The 16,042-nt window shown below is 39.1% G+C and overlaps 1 protein-coding gene across 4 annotated transcripts in view; it reads right to left on the reverse strand.

Moving 5' to 3' along the window:
* The window catches only part of ARNT (aryl hydrocarbon receptor nuclear translocator), a 53,989-nt gene that overhangs the window by 19,661 nt on the left and 18,286 nt on the right, over positions 1-16,042 (reverse strand). For 2 of the 4 annotated variants that reach the window (XM_019740002.2, XM_019740001.2), the window contains exons 3-7: positions 13,387-13,431; positions 8,547-8,591; positions 5,744-5,788; positions 3,480-3,693; positions 602-815 (exon numbers count right to left, since the gene is read on the reverse strand). In XM_019740002.2, the coding sequence (XP_019595561.1) occupies positions 602-815; positions 3,480-3,693; positions 5,744-5,788; positions 8,547-8,591; positions 13,387-13,431 (563 nt within the window). Of the gene's footprint in view, positions 1-601; positions 816-3,479; positions 3,694-4,285; positions 4,413-5,743; positions 5,789-8,546; positions 8,592-13,386; positions 13,432-16,042 lie in introns of those variants that run through there. The other 2 variants (XM_019740003.2, XM_019740005.2) reach the window with 2 other exon arrangements.

Here is a 16,042-nt window from a genome sequence, read left to right on the forward strand (position 1 = left end):
TAATTTTATTTCCAGAGTTGCTTAGAAGCAGATGTGACTTGTTTCTTTAGCAAAACTCTGGCACAAAGACTGAATAGTATTAAAATGGTAGGGGGGTCGGGGGATCCAAAACCAAAAAAACAAGACAGAAAAATAGTACAGATACAGAAAAAACCCTTATACACAGACTAATAATCATTCCCCTCTAAAATAAAAATCTATTATCAGAGAACCTAGTGCAAAGCTGAGCACAAGTGGGGAGAAAAAATACCAGGTAGTTACCCATACAAATGAGACAGAAACATGGATAATTTAATTCTTTCAGAATGGAAAAAAAAGTGTATCGTAGGTTTGGCTTTTACTAGTTTATTTACATTAATATTAAGATTAAAGGAAACTTTTAATGAGCATTGTCACTACTGAAACATTTTCTAAGGATGAGCTACAGTCTATTATCTGCTTGTGAATACAAAGAACTGATTATATTCATTAAAGAAGAAAATTCTAGAAGCCTTGCCAGATTCAGTAAACAAATTATGAGCTGAAGCTCTTTTTCTATCTCAGGGAGAGAGAAAAAAGAACGAAAGGACTTCCTTGCATGTCCCATCCTCAGGTCTCATACCTGTCAGGGCGTTTTCCGAAGTGGAAAGCTGCTCACGAAGCTTGTCCACGTCATCTGGGTGAACCTGATCATAGAGGGTGCTGCCAAACCATTCCGACTGTGGCTGATTCAAAACCGGGGTCACTGAGTCAGAGACGTACACCACCCGGCCTGTCTCACACGAGACAATAAACAGAAAGCCATCTGCTGCCTCCAAGATCAAGTGTTTCAGTTCCTGACCAAGGAAGGGAAATCAAAGTTAATACTGAACGCTGAACAAACAAGTATTAGTCCTCATGGAAAGAAGACACTTCCGGCCGTAAGTGTTTTCTCCATAAGCAACTGCTGGCTCCTGCCTGATCCACAGCCACAGCTTTGCACCCTGAATGTAATTACCTTCCCTGACAACGTAGTTTTTTCCAATAGATATTTCCACACTGTGTCTATGTCACTTTCCACCTCGTCCTATTTACCTCAGGACTCAAGATGGGGAAAAAAAGACTTCCCACTAATGATAACTGAGTATTTGATTTCACCCCCTCTGGACTCTTGAGGATCTTCCCCTACAAATATTCCCGTTTTCCTCTTTCCTCTCAGATCTATAAACGTGATCAAGTGTTCTCAATTCTATACAAATCTTCCTTCAACTTTGCCCAATCAGCTCTCATGCCAAGATTATATACTAAGGATAATGCTAGTTAGAGTCACTGGCTCTGCTCCCTTACCTTGCGTTGCTCCACCCACTGCACTCGTCACTCTAACCCACAGCATTCACGCTTTCTTCAGGAGCTGATTAATGCCAAGTCCCCTTTCTTGGGTCTTTATCATTTTACTCAGTCTGTCTGCAGAATCTGACAACGCTGTCCCTTCTATCCTTTAAACTGTATTTTCCCCTTCTTCTGTGACACCGCACTCCAACCTTTGCTTCCTTGCTAAACGTCCCTTCCCTACTTCCAGCTCCCTTTCCTTCAATCAAGTCTTTAAGTACAGGCATTCTGAAGGTGCTATCCTAAGTTCTTTTCTATTTATACCAGTTTCTCTCCCTGAGATATCATATCCACTCCTCCCCACTATGAAATGATAGCCACATCTACATCTCTAAACTTGCCTATTTTTTTTCCTTGAGCTTTAAGCAGATCTGAATTCCAAGTATCTGTTAAGCATTTTCAAATAAATATTCCACCAGCAACTCAATTTCAGCATCTCAAAACCTGTCATTATTTCCCCTTCCAAGAACAACCCTGTGCTCTCCCAGCGTTCCCTTCCTAACAGGCTCACCTTCCTCTCAGGCTACAAGCCTGGAAATCTAATGCCTCTCACACCCCAGTGATAACTCAGTTTTATTCATTCTCTTTTCCAATACTCGGTCAGTGCCCTAGTCATCTCAGGCCAAGACTAACGAAGTAGGCTCCCTGCTTTCACCCTCTCCAATCCACCCTTAAAATGTTTCCACATGTACTAATACATTTTTGATGGCTTGCCATTGCCTAAAAATTAACATCTAAATTCTTTAACATAACACCTGAATGTTCCACCAGCAGGTCCCAGCCTACCTCTCCATGCTCTGCCAAGGCATTCTCAACTACTTGATTTTCCTTGAATAACCTAATTATCCTCACTAGGCTTTTGCTCAAGTTATTCCCAGGATTTACAACCCCATTCCTCTAGCCTTTGTTTTCCACATTTGCGTTTCTACAGGACTCATTACTGCACCTCTATTACAGAACTGATTCTGTGTTTCTGTTATGCCTGCCTCCACCAGTGACAATCTCTTATCATTCTTCATTTTTCTCACAGCACAAAGCACCTGGTTAGCCCACAAAAGGTATGTAACTGGAGTTTGCTGACTCAATATCTGTATGTGTACTATTGGAACACACTGATTAACTATTTCAATGTACATATATATATATATAAAATCTGTGCTATATGTACTTTCATAGAGACCATCTTACATGGAAAATTCTTCTTGCTTTTTTCCAAGCCATATTCTTTCCTTCCTTCTAATCCTTTGAATAAAAGGGTGGCATTACAGGTCAATTTCTTTCTTCCTTATACCTCCTAGATTTTCCAAAATTTTCTGCAATAACCATGTGGTATTTTTAATAATCAAGACAGAACATGGCTTCCTTACTTTTAAAAGTCTTTGCTGACCGTCCTCACTCAGGCCTGGTCACTCTATTCACTTTAGCCCTCCCTCCAGTATGCATCTACTGTATCTAGTCCCATGTAAATTATTAATCAGATTTTCTTTTTGGTATATGTACTGCTGAAGCAAGCACTAATAAGTTTTTAAAGGCATTTCTTCTCTGTATGCATTTTCCTATCATTTTTCACTTCTGTGTGTATCCTGCCACTCGGATATGCATATTCAGACTGAGTTCCTGAAAGACTGGCAATGTTTTTGCCTGCTCCATTCTTTTCATAGTGCATCAAATGTAACAGGGCACATCTCTAAATGACAACTGCCTGTTAGACAACTTTTGTCACTAAAACCGGAAGCTGCTGCAGGAATAAGAAATCAGTTTCTTCTCTTTCACAACCTAAAGCCAAGGAAGAAGACTGGTGCCGTGGACACAATGATCTCTTCTTCCTGCGATACCACTGGTCTTCCATCGTATAGGCTGTACTCATGAGTGAAATACTAAAATGCTTACAAGCTTGCGAAATAGTTTTCACAAGTCTTCTGGTTCTCACTGTTCCAATGCTAATAAGTGTTACTAGGGAAAACTCACTTTCCCATGGTCTGAATTTTTCCTTAAGAGCCGAATTCTTGTCTTTTAAACAATCTACAGACTCAGCTCTGCCCTGACTCCGCTATTCAGGATTACAATCATCTACTCCAAAAAGATCAGCATTTTCAACAGACTCTAGACTCAGCGCCATCCATCCCAGAGACCTGATCAGTGAGGAAAGACGGCTTGTAGGTGCCATCCGTGGATGTATTGCCAGTTCCTCGCAAGGACTTCATGTGAGAAACTGCCATGCGTAAGATGGTGAGCTTGTCTGGTTTTCGAGCCAGGGCACTACAGGTGGGTACCATGTCTGACAGTTCTGTGATGTAGGCTGTCATCTTGTTCCGTCGCCGCCGTTCAATTTCACTGTGATTTTCCCTGTGTGGAAAAGAGAGGAGAAGTCCCATCCAGGTGCTCACATTTGGCCATTTGGGAGCAGGGAGAGTGATATGGATACCAAGTGAGCTGCTGAAGAAATGCGGTATTTAGATTTAGGAGTGCTTAAGTCTCAGAAGTTAGAGGAAGGTTGCCAACCTTCTCATGCAGAGCAAGCATGGAACAGAAACTAACAAGGCAGACAGAGAATAAGCAGATACCAACAATTCTCTCCATTCCCTGGAAACTCCACCTTCTACATAAATTATCACTCCCTCAGAACAAAAAACTGTTTTAAAAAAATGAGTCTTAAAAAATGTTGATTTTATTCATTTAAGTTCCTGAGAGACAAATAACCTCAGCTTGGCTGACTCCTTGTTTACCAATTCAACTTTTTAAAGGCTGAAAGCATAAAATGACCAGTTTTTTCCAACACAAGTATGTTGCTCAACAGCTGATACAAGAATTGATAGACTCAACACCCTTGGTCTATAAAATGTTGTTTCTCTTAAGATTATCTCTGACTCTCAACGCTAGAAGACAGAATTAGAAGACTCTGAAGTTTTATTCGTCCCAGCAATGCACGAAGTCCTACCTTCTGTATCTCGGTGTGGTGCCAGGACACCGAGCTCAAGAGATTGTAAGATGCCATCTATGAGAGGTCCCGTATGGATCCCCAGTTGGGGACAAAGTGAACTGAAGAGTAGGAGTGGAGTGGGGAGGAGGGTGAAAGGCCTGGAAATAGACATCTTGCATCTCATGAGGAGTACATCACATCTCTAATACTGACACCCTCAAAATCAAGACAGAATGATACCATTGTTAAAAATAATAACACAGTAGTTTCCAAATTGGATTTCTGAAAAGCCTCATAGGTCCTCAGCGTCTCCCCTGGGAATGCCTCAGGAGCAAACCAAACAACACGCTGCATCTCTGCTTCTACTTGGGCAGCTGTGCTTGTCTTTTCATTTACTGCTGTTACCCCTGAAGGAGTCTATCTGAACAAAAATTCTTTGTCAAAACAAAAAGAAAACCACTAATCTAACATAAATCTTTTTATAAGAAGAGCAAACTAAGGTCAAGGAGTTTAAGTGACTCTTCCAAGGGCTGCCTCCAGGCCCCTCCCACCAGGCTGCATCAGTTTTCTGATGAGTGAAAAATTTCATAGGAGACACGACTTGAAATAGCAAAATAAGATTGGGCCCAGCTGAAAGAGGGAATGACCAATAAGGGGGAAAGTAGGAAAAATAGGTGTTGGGGTCAGTGAGTTATATCTCTCTGAGTTGTCCCAAATCACAGAGCCCAGAAAACAGAAAAATCTGGGCACATTTCTTCTGCGCTATTTCTACATTATCAACAAGTCTGCTCTCCAACTGGAGAAAAGGTCTCAGCACAGAAGTCCATACTGAGTTACTCTGTCTGAGAAACATAAAAGTCCACGCTCAGACTGAAAGCACCTGTCTTCCTAGTATCTGACAGGTTTCTGGCACTGAGGTCCCAAAGGCTCATCTTTTAAACAGCCACATCAAGGCTGCTGAAACTTTTGCAGGAAACCACAGAAGACTCCATCACCAAAGCCACACCAGCAGTGCTGTGACAGTAATCTAGGCTGTGACTCTACATAGGAAAATAAAGGTTGGAGTCAATGCTGAGGCCTAAAGGCCCCAAACTCACTGCAAACACAAGTATATTTATTAGCTTTCTGATGAAAGAGTATTTCCCTGCTAAAGCACCAACTGGTAATACAGCTGCATTTTTATTCTAAAACCTTTTTATTCTGTGAAACTTAGGGCTGAGTTGAGATAATGAGGAAAAGAGAAAACTAACAGCAATTGCTTAAATTCCTAAGTTAAAATTCCCTCAACACACCACCCACGTGCTGATGGGGGAAGCCAAAGTTCCTGTTACACACAGACGTCTAAAAAGTCTTGTCCCCTCTTGTCATAGATAAGGAAAAACACAGAGAGAAAGGGGAAGGAAAGAGCAGAGTAAGAAAAGGACAGAAAAAGCAGCATCACCTGCTTCATCATGCTAAGAGATACTGTTCTCCTACCTGGCAAGTCTCTCTTTATCCGCAGAGCTCTGCTCATCATCCGACCTAAAAACAGAATTAATGAACTAAGCTAAAATTTAAATAAATAAGAAGGGAGGAAGAAAGGGAGGAAGGGGGGCCAGGGGGAAGAAAGCAAGACAGGAAAGAAAAGGAAACAGAATAAAATAGCTGCAGAGAACAGAGGGAAATGAAAATATGGACAGGAACCTTGCCTGTAACTCTACAAAGCCATCTGTTAGGATAAAGAAAAAAATAACTTGCAGGACAAAGGTCAACACAGAAGCAAGGCCAATATTCATTATAATTAACATAATCTGAACACAGAAAGCATTTTGCCAATCAGTCTCTATAAAGACCAGGGAGATACAGCTTGAACAGAACCAAACAAGAGACTACCATTCTCACATACTGTTCCCAATCTGGAAAGAAATGACAGCCACATAATCAAAGAGGAAATCAGGATAAAAATGTCAAAAAAGTGACCACAAATACAATCTTTCTATAACACATAGGCACACACACACGTACTCACAGACAAAATAAGCAACCAGGTTCTACTGGAGAAATTATGTCAGTAAAACTAAGAGCTCAGTTCCCGGCATTTTCCCTATCATTGATTTGATCCTGAAATATTTCTATTTCGGTCACTTTCCCGTTCGTTTTTCTGCAGTAAAGCCATACACTGATGGAGCCCCAGTACCAACTCCAAACTGAAATACTGGAAGGTCTGGTGGCAAAGGAAGAAACACAAGGTGTTGGTAGGTCAGTGTATTAGTAATCAATTCCATTTTAAATACATCATGTAAATAGATTAAGAAGCCTCAAAAAAAAAAGGTCTAATTATATCAACAGGCTGAGAGACTAGCTATTAAAAATGACAAGAACAATGACTTTACCAATATATGGCAAAGTTTCTATAAAATGGTCAGCAGAAAAAAAAGAGACCCAAAGTAACAATGATGAGAAACATGTAAAAATTTACATATACTAACTAGAAGAGAAAGAGAACTGAGTGACAGTAAGTAGTTTAAAGTTTCATGTTCATTGGGTTATTATAGTTCCTTAAGAAAGTATAGGGGTGGTCGGTTGGTTCAGTTAGTTAGAGCGCAGTGCTCGTAACACCAAGATCGCAGGTTCGATTCCCACATGGGCCAGTGAGCTGCACCCTCCACAACTAGACTGAAAACAACGACTTGACTTGGAGCTGATGGGTCCTGGAAAAAATACTGTTTCCCCAATATTCCCCAATTAAAAATAATTGGGGGAAAAAAAGTACAGATCATTTTTTTTAAGTTGAGAAAATCCATACGTTTTCAGCTTTTGAAGACCCTCTACTGAGTTCCTAAGGAGGGTATGTGAAGTGAACCAGCTTAACAAATCATATCGTAAAGGAAGGAGTTCTGTTGTTTGAAGCCTATTACTACTGCCTCCCACTACTACAGATCCGTAATCCCTATCCTCTAATATTTCTGCATGAAATATGTGATGTATAAATATTCGCATTAAGCAGGACAAATGAAGACTAAAATAGTTCAGGTCATGTTTTCATAGCCTTTTGGAGTTTCAGCCAAGACAGACTGTGAACCCACCGCTCCTATTTGACAGCCTGACTTTCTAATGCAGCTTGAAAAACTATTCCCCAAGTATCTGACTCATTTCTCATCTTAGAGATGGTTCACATCCTAAAGTGCTTACAAGTATCTACTTCAATAAACAAATTCTTCAAAAACCTCTTCAATTCCCTCCTTTCCTGTCACCACTGCCACCACTCTAGCCCAGGTCCTGGTGGTTTAATATCTGTCTTATTATTTCACCAGCCTCCTATCTATGGCCCTGTCTCTAGTGCTTCTCTTTGATCAAGTCTCCAGGCTGCTACTACAGAAGACTCCCATGTGCATTTTACACGGCATCTTGCCGTTCAAAGCCTATGATGGCATCTTACTACTTCCGAGTAGTCGAACACTAATTACTCTGGCAGGTATTTCTTCGGCCTCTACACTAGTGGTTCTCAAAGTCTGGTCCCCCGACCAGCAGCCTCTGCAATGAATAAGCACCAAGCGCTGAGTTAAGCGCTGGACTTGGGGTTCTTCATTTTTCTGAGGTAGCTGCATACTCAAGTTTAAAAAAACAATTCACTACTTAATGATACATATACAGAATGAACTTTCTAAAAATAAAACCAAAAAACAAAATACTAAAATAAAATTCTTAAAAACTAAAAATAAAACCAATATCTGAGTTGAAAAGGATTTACTGTTTAATAAAGAGCAAAGTATTTTTCATCTTGATGGGTAATTTAAACACGTTTCTTTCCATCAAGACTGCAGTCTCCACAATAATTGTTCCTCCGCTGTCATCTTAAAAGAACAAACCCATGATCTGTAAGACTTTGCAGACCCATTTAATAATAAATGCAACCAAGGTATTCACGTTGCTTGGCTTCCTGTGGACACCCAACCAACACACTGTATAGCCAGGTATCTAGCAGATATGTAAAAAACACTGTAAAATGTGCCATCAGTTTGAAGCCATATTACCTGAACACCAACGGTAATTACAGTACTAAGTTCGTCAGCTTCAGGACAGGAAAGAGACTGGACAGAGAAATTAAGTCTCACTGAAATAAAATTAACTTATCAGAGCGTCACTTCGTAAGTTACATAAATATCACCTGAAACTAATATAATATTAAATGTCAACTGCAATTGAAAAATGTTAACTTTAAAAAAGAAATAAGATTAAAACTCAGTATGCGTGAATTGCCTGGCCCCACCACGTGGACCAAGATACACTAGGACATTACCTGGCAAACCGCTCCTTATCGTTAGACATCTGATCGTCGTCACACCTGAAGGAGAAAAAAGGATTAGTTCAAAGCATTACACTTGTTATATCTATTTCACTCTGAAATGAAAACTAGAAAGGAGTAAAATATTCAACAGAAAAAAAGCCCATGGAAAAGCACCAGAAAGCCAAAGCGGTAACAGCATCCCACAGAACTTAAAAAACCCACTACTATTTCTCAAGTTTCTGATGTCGCCTTTGCCATTACTTATCAAACTCCACAAAAAAAAGATACTGTCATAAGGGCACAGCTGACTGCCCTATCAGGACCACTCTGAGGTTAGGGATAGTTTTGTTTTTTCAAATTATGGCAAAAAACACATAAAATAAAATGTTACATCTTAACACGTTGCGTACGGCGGGGTTTAAATCCCTCGTGAAGATTCTCGTGATCCGTACGCAACGTGTTAAGCATTTTTTAGCGTATTGTTCAGTAGTGCTAACTATGTTCACGCTGTTGAGCAACAGCTCTCCAGAACTTTTTCATCTTGCAAAACTGAAACTCTACACCTACTGAACACCATCTTCCCATTCCAACCCTCCGCCCCCCTCCAGCTCCTGGCAACCATCGCCATACTTTGTTTTTTTCTGATTCTGACTGCCTTAGGTACCGCTATAAGCGGAATGATTCCGTACAGCTGACGCTTGAACAATATGGGTTTGAACAACACGTCCACTCACATGCAGAAAATCCATGCGTAGGTGGACCCACGCAGTTCAAACCCACGTTGCTCAAGGGTCAGCTGTATTTTCAATCAGCCATTGGGAAGCCACATCCGCAGAGAACTGACTTAAATTATACTGGGATTTTTGACTGCACGGGCTATAAACCTCAACTAATTTGACCCTAATCTCTGAGTTGTTCAAGGGTCAACTATATTTGTCTTTTCACGACTGGCTTATTTCACTTAATATAATGTTATCAAGGTTAATCCATGTTGTAGAGTGACAGGATTTCCTGCTTTCATTGGGTGTATACGTCACATTTTCTTTATTCATCTGTCAATGGATATTTGGATTGCCTCTACCTCTTGGCTACTGAGAAAATCGGGTAGGGAACATGAGTGTGCAAATATTTCTCCAGGATCAATTATTTTGGATAAATAACCAGAAGTGGGACTTCCGGAGCATATGGTAATGCTGTTTTTCATTTTTTGAGGAATCTCCACACTGTTTTCCATAGTGGTTGCACTATTTTTTTTTAATGGTGGCCACCCTAATGGGCGTGAGGTGGTATCTCTCCGTTTCAATCTGCATTTCTCTAATGATTAGTGATGGTGAACACCTTTTCATGTGCTTGTTGGCCATTTGTATATCTTTGGAGAAATGTCTATTCAAATCCTTTGCCCATTTTTAAATCGTTTTTGTTATAGTTGAGCTGTACGAGTTCTTCATATATTATAGATATTAACCCCTTATCATATATTATTTGCAAATAGTTTCTCCCATTCCATGGGTTGGTTACTTTTCACTGTTTCCTTTAATGTGCAGACTTTTTTTGTTTTTGTTTTGTTTTTAATGTGCAGAAGTTTTTAAGAGATAAAGTATGATTTAAACAATGCACCTTAAATCTTTGATCAAGGAAACACAATCCATCCATTCCAACAACTTCTATTTAATAAGCTAATAAATCCTGTTTGTTACTACAGAAACCACAAAGGAGGATGTGTCGAGGGAAGAAAACCTAACTCTAAAAACAATACTGTATTTTCTGGATGATCTATATTTTCCTTTTCTCATTGGCTCAGGGTAAAGCAAAGATCTATCAAATTTGGGCAGGAAGTGCTTCTGGGAGATAGGTAAGTCTTATAAAATTTGCAATTAAACCGTTATTAAATTAGAGCCAGAATTTATACTGCTCCTTCACAGGCTATAAGTCCTCAACTAATTTAACCCCAAGAATTGTCAAAGTTTTGAAAATAACTGGAAAGTGGAAGTGGAAGGATGGGCGACCATGGAGATACAGTAGCATTTCAAGCCAAGGACAAATGGTCTATGTCCTTTTCTAGGAGACAAAATATGCTATGAATCAGACGCTACAAACTCCTAATGAAAATAAGTGGCCTCAACTGAAAACAAAGAGACCAATAATTTACATGTTAACTTTGAATCTCAAGACTGAGTCTTCTAGAGCCTTGCTACTCAAGGGTGCTCAGTGGACCAGGCGCAGCAGCTTCACTGAGGAATCTATCAGAATTCAGAACGCTGGGTCCTACCCCAGACGTACTGAATTAGAACCTTCATCTTACCAAGAACCCCAGGTGAAGTTGTCCATGCAGTCACGTCTGAGAAGCACTAACCAGGTACTAGTAACTCTGATAGTGTACCTAGTTTCAAAGCCTTGATAGTCTTAAAAATAACTTTATAGATGTTGTCTAGAGAATATAAATGATATATAAACAAAGCAATGAAAGAGATAATAAATTACAACTTTCAAAAGTAGCATTCACTAAAGAGATTCAATGTTGATTTACAGATACAATGCAAATATGGCTTTCCCTCACTAACCAGAGTAGAAAAGTAGTGATGGTCAAAGAAATTCGGTGAAACCTCTCTCAGGCATAATGACCCATCACCTAGTGAGATGAATTGTGACAGTCATTTTTTTATGGTTGGGAAAAGAACAAATGAACCTTTTTGGATTTGCATGTACAGTTGACACTGGAACAATATGGGAGGGGTTAGGGGCACTGACCCCCATGCAGTTGAAAATCCACATATAACTTTTGATTCCCCCAAAAACTCAAGTTGTCCCTTGGTGTCCATGGGGGATTGGCTCTAGGACACCCCTCCCCCCATGGATAACAAAACCCACGGATGCTCAAGTCCCTTATATAAAATTACGTAGAACAATCTACAGTCTGCCTTTCATATCCATGGACTCCCAACCACAGATCTAAAATAGTGTTTTTGATCCACAGTTAATTGAATCCATGAATGCGAAACCTGGAGGTATGGAGGGCCAATTGTGTATTTATTGGGGGGAAAAAACACACGTAAGTGGACCCACACAGTTCGAACTCACATTATTCAAGTGTCAACTGTAGTTTGTTACTAGTAGATTTTGTGGAAATAAAGGCAGTGACTCAGGGCTAGAGCTAATAGGTATCAAGTAGACTAGTGGTTACCTCTGTTCCATTCATACGCACAACATAATTCCGCCACGAGTGTCTTCATTACAATTAGGGATTCCCAATTCGAGGAATTCCCAACAGAACTGTTTGAAAAAGTCTATCCTTCCCCCAAAGTTGAAATCTCTTCCCCTCTTCACATTTACTGACACTCATTAAGTCTGTAGAGTTTTCTTAGAGAATTATTTTCTTCAATATTTTGCAACTATTTCTTTATGGTGGCCGAGCCACAGCTGCTGTTTTCAAGAATATCTGGAAGGGTTCATCAACTAACTAGTCAGTAGCTAGAAATACAAGCCTTAGCTTTACATGTTACTTAAAAATAAAAATAAAAAAAAAGATATGTCACTGACTGAACTAAGTAAGCATTATAAAACTAAACAATGCCAAGCAATTTCCAATATGAGCATCCTCTGTGTAAAAACAAACCCAGAGATTATGAGTGTGTGTATGTGTGCACATGTACATTTAAATACACTTACATATGCACTGAGTATTTCTGGAAGGATACTCAATAAACTGGAAACTGTAGGGAAGGGTTCTGCAGGTCTGAAGTGAAAGGAAAATGTACTTTCACTAGATATAACTTTGCACGATTCAAAAATTCTGCAACAAAATATATTTATCTTACTTTTAAAAGCTTAGTTAATAAGACAAACAAATAAATGAAATGAAATCTGGACACTTGCATAATAAAATCAATTTGAAAACACAGGGCTCCTTTATCTACCTCTCAAGTAGCTGAGCCTCTGCAATGTAGACACTACTCAGGTAATATTTCTAACTTTGGAAAGAAAAAAGGCAGGTTGCAGTCCAGCTTATCTTCCTTTCTCTGACTCTTACTGCTTTCCTTACTTAAAAACAAAACCAAGTTACTGGTCTCAGCAAAAACGAATATTTCTTCCCTGAAAGGACTCCTTCATCAATATATTGGAAAGTCCATTTTCAATGCTCCAGGAGACTCTTTATTCAAAGACACAAATTCCACTCCTGCTCTGTAGGCGACATCATGGGATATCAGAGGATCCCCAACAAATTACACCTGCCAGGATCCACTCCCTTGTGTAACCCCCACACACACACTGATGCAAGGCTTTGGCCAACAGGACATCAGCAAATGTCTATACAGAGCAGAGACTTGATAAGCACTTACTTACAAGGTATAATACATCCTACAGTCCAAAGGATAAGGACTCACCCTCTGGATTGTAGCCATCACCATGCAAAGAATCTCAGTCTGGCTTCCGGAAGGATAAAAGACCACAAAGAGACACCAGCTATGTCAGCCAAGTCCACTTCCCAGCTGACCAGCTAGTGGAATGCAGGCTTATGAGTGAGTCGAGGCAAGATAAGCAGAATAACTACCCACCCAGCCAATTCACAGAATCGTGAGAAGAAATCGTTGTTTGTAAGCCACACACACAGCAATAGATAACTGACACAGAGGATCTTGTAAAGTCTCTGCCCTTCCTTCATTGAGCTCCTTCCTCTGGAGCTATTAACAGAATGCTTGAAAATTTTATGGGGCATAATATAATAGGAAAGCTTAGTTTTAGGATGAAGTACTCTCCTTAAGCCTAAGGATGAAAATATTATAAGTCAGAAATATAGAGATCATGAACTAATTTTTACTATCAGAAATCTAGAGAAAGTTTTTCAAAATCTTACCTCAAAAATTTACTGTTCCCTTCTCCATCATCATCAAAATCCAACCTGGGGAAAGCCAACAATAAACAGTGTAAGCTTACTGATAATACAGAACATTCAGAAATTAAATATTCTCAACCTACAAGCTACCTGAACACCCACCCAAATGGAAGAAGGAAAAGGGGAAGTAGACAGAAGTTAAGCAACGCTATGTTACTTCTTCCTCTCTGCACCCAACAAGACAAGGAAAGTGAGACATCAAAAAAGCGTACCAAATGCTGCTACCTTACGTATTTCTAGGAAGCAGTCAGCCTTTGCCCGAGTTTTACATCAGAGTACGTCCTCTACAAAAGGAATAGGAATCCATACAAAAAGGACAAGAAAAAACTAATATGAGTAATTCAGGTCCTTTTTCATTTGTGTAGTCTAAGTGATGTTATCAGCTCTCTGAAACATCTTTCAAAACAGCAATGTTACATAAGGGAGTGATGTAAGACCCTGATCAGAAGCTGGTTAAATGATGCTTCTTTGCTCCATTCACCTGATTAACATGCAATACGCTACATTTAAGACACTTTGCTAGATGAGGTGAAAGCAAGAGATCTGCCTTCGAGGGACTCTTTGCCTAGACAAAGAGAATATAAAACAAGTGAGAATGGGAAAGGGCCACGTGGGGAGCACAACCAACATGCTATAGATGTTCGGTGAAAGCAGAGGTGACTTTCATTTCAGGGAATGAGGGAAGGTTATAGGTAACTAGGAAGGCGGATCTACTGCTAGTCTCTGCACTCTATTAAACTAAACATTACTCACGTTACCACCTTAACCCAGTGAGCTCGTGGCATCTACACTAGTGTGACAAGCTGACAGTACGGGCCTCTCTCGAGATGGGTTGTATATGTACACAGCATCAACCCTGAAACTATTCGTTCCTCTTCCTCCCTGTAGCCCCTGATCACCTGTCAAATTCTACCTATTTACCCAGTAACTCCATTTCTAAGAGTCTGTCCTAAAGAAATAACTAGAAAAAATGTATGTACAAAGATCTTCATTGAACACTATATATAATAGCAAGATCTGCAAAACAACTTAAATGTCCCAAAATAGGAATTAAGTACATCCCTTTATGCAACTATTAAAAATTATGCATACCCAGAACATGTAACAATATAAAAAAAGGTTATTACATATGATTAGGTAAAAAGACCAGACTATATAAAACTATATAATTATATAACTATTTTTAAAATCTATATATAAACAATGAAGAAATTACACGAGAGAGGACTCTGGGCAGCAAGATTACTGCTATTTTATTCTAACTTTTCCAATCTTTCTTTAAAAGAATGTGTATTGCTTCTTTCAACATATTTTCCTGATTACCAATACACATTCATTTCAGAAAATCTGGAAATAATTAAAAACAAATAAAAAATCAGTCTCCCATAAACCTATCAGCCTGAAATTTGATGAGTATCCTTTCACCTTTTTGCTATACACACACTATACATATTTTACACATTTTTTGTTAGCAGAGTGGTATATTACATACACTGACTGTAACCTCTTCTCTTACTGCTGTGAACATTTTCCTGTACTGACACATTTGTCACTTCTAATAGCTGTACAGTATTCCATTTTTAAACGTAACTTAACCAAACTCCTAATTTTGATCTTTATAGTGCTTCTAATTGTTTGCTATTATACATAACCACAACAGTGGGTTTAAGAGAGTGGACTCTACAGCTAACCTCCCAAGGTTCAATCACAGATCTCCCACTTACTAGCTTCAGGACTTCGAGTAAGTTACTTATTCACCCTATGCCTCAATAAACGAGTTAAAATGTGTCAGGCCTTTGCAGACATAGTAGAAAGTCTTAATATGTCACTCACATTGACACCTTACCCCAGGGATCACTCTTACGTTAACTATTCATGGGATAAAATTTAAAGGCTAGCTATCATATTAACTACCTAATTTTTAAAAAGAAAAAAAAATTGTAATACCAAGAAATTGATAAAATACTATCTATTCTTCCAGGCCTTTCTAAACCTCCTTTCTGAAGACTTTCCCAATCTTTAACAACCAATTGTGGCATTTCCATACGATGAAACACACGGCACTGTTTGTTCCTTTCTGACAAACTTGGCATATTCTACCTTGTATTATATTTATGTGCATGGTGAGGATCCCTGTCAGAACATAAGCAACTTAAAGACCAGGACTGTATCTTATTTAGCTTTGTCTCCCACTAGCAACCAGCACAATACCTCACACTAATTACGCATTTCATAAATACTTTTGGAACTGAATGGACTCTGCATTCCAAATCAAGCAACGTGTCAATAACTTAGAGGAGAAATATTCTCCAGTTTAGCATTCTCTAAATTCAGAAAAGTTAAAAAGCCTACCCAAAAAGATTGAGAATGAAAACACAAAGCTTAATGAAGGTAGCCAAGTTTTCTCAGCAACAGTGAAATCTTTGGGCCTAACCACAGTCCTTTACCTTGCAGAGATTTTTGGTTTAAAAAAAAAATGATTATAAGAAACTTAGATAAAAAGATTAATTCTAAATAAAGAATTAATTATAAATAAAGGGACTAAAGAGAGTTATCTGAAAGCAGTGCAGTAAATAACCAGTGGAAGTGAGAGGGTTAGGAATAGCCAAGAGGGTTC

The sequence above is a fragment of the Rhinolophus sinicus genome, linkage group LG14 (assembly GCF_036562045.2).
Source record: "Rhinolophus sinicus isolate RSC01 linkage group LG14, ASM3656204v1, whole genome shotgun sequence".
In the NCBI taxonomy this organism is placed as follows: domain Eukaryota; kingdom Metazoa; phylum Chordata; class Mammalia; order Chiroptera; family Rhinolophidae; genus Rhinolophus; species Rhinolophus sinicus.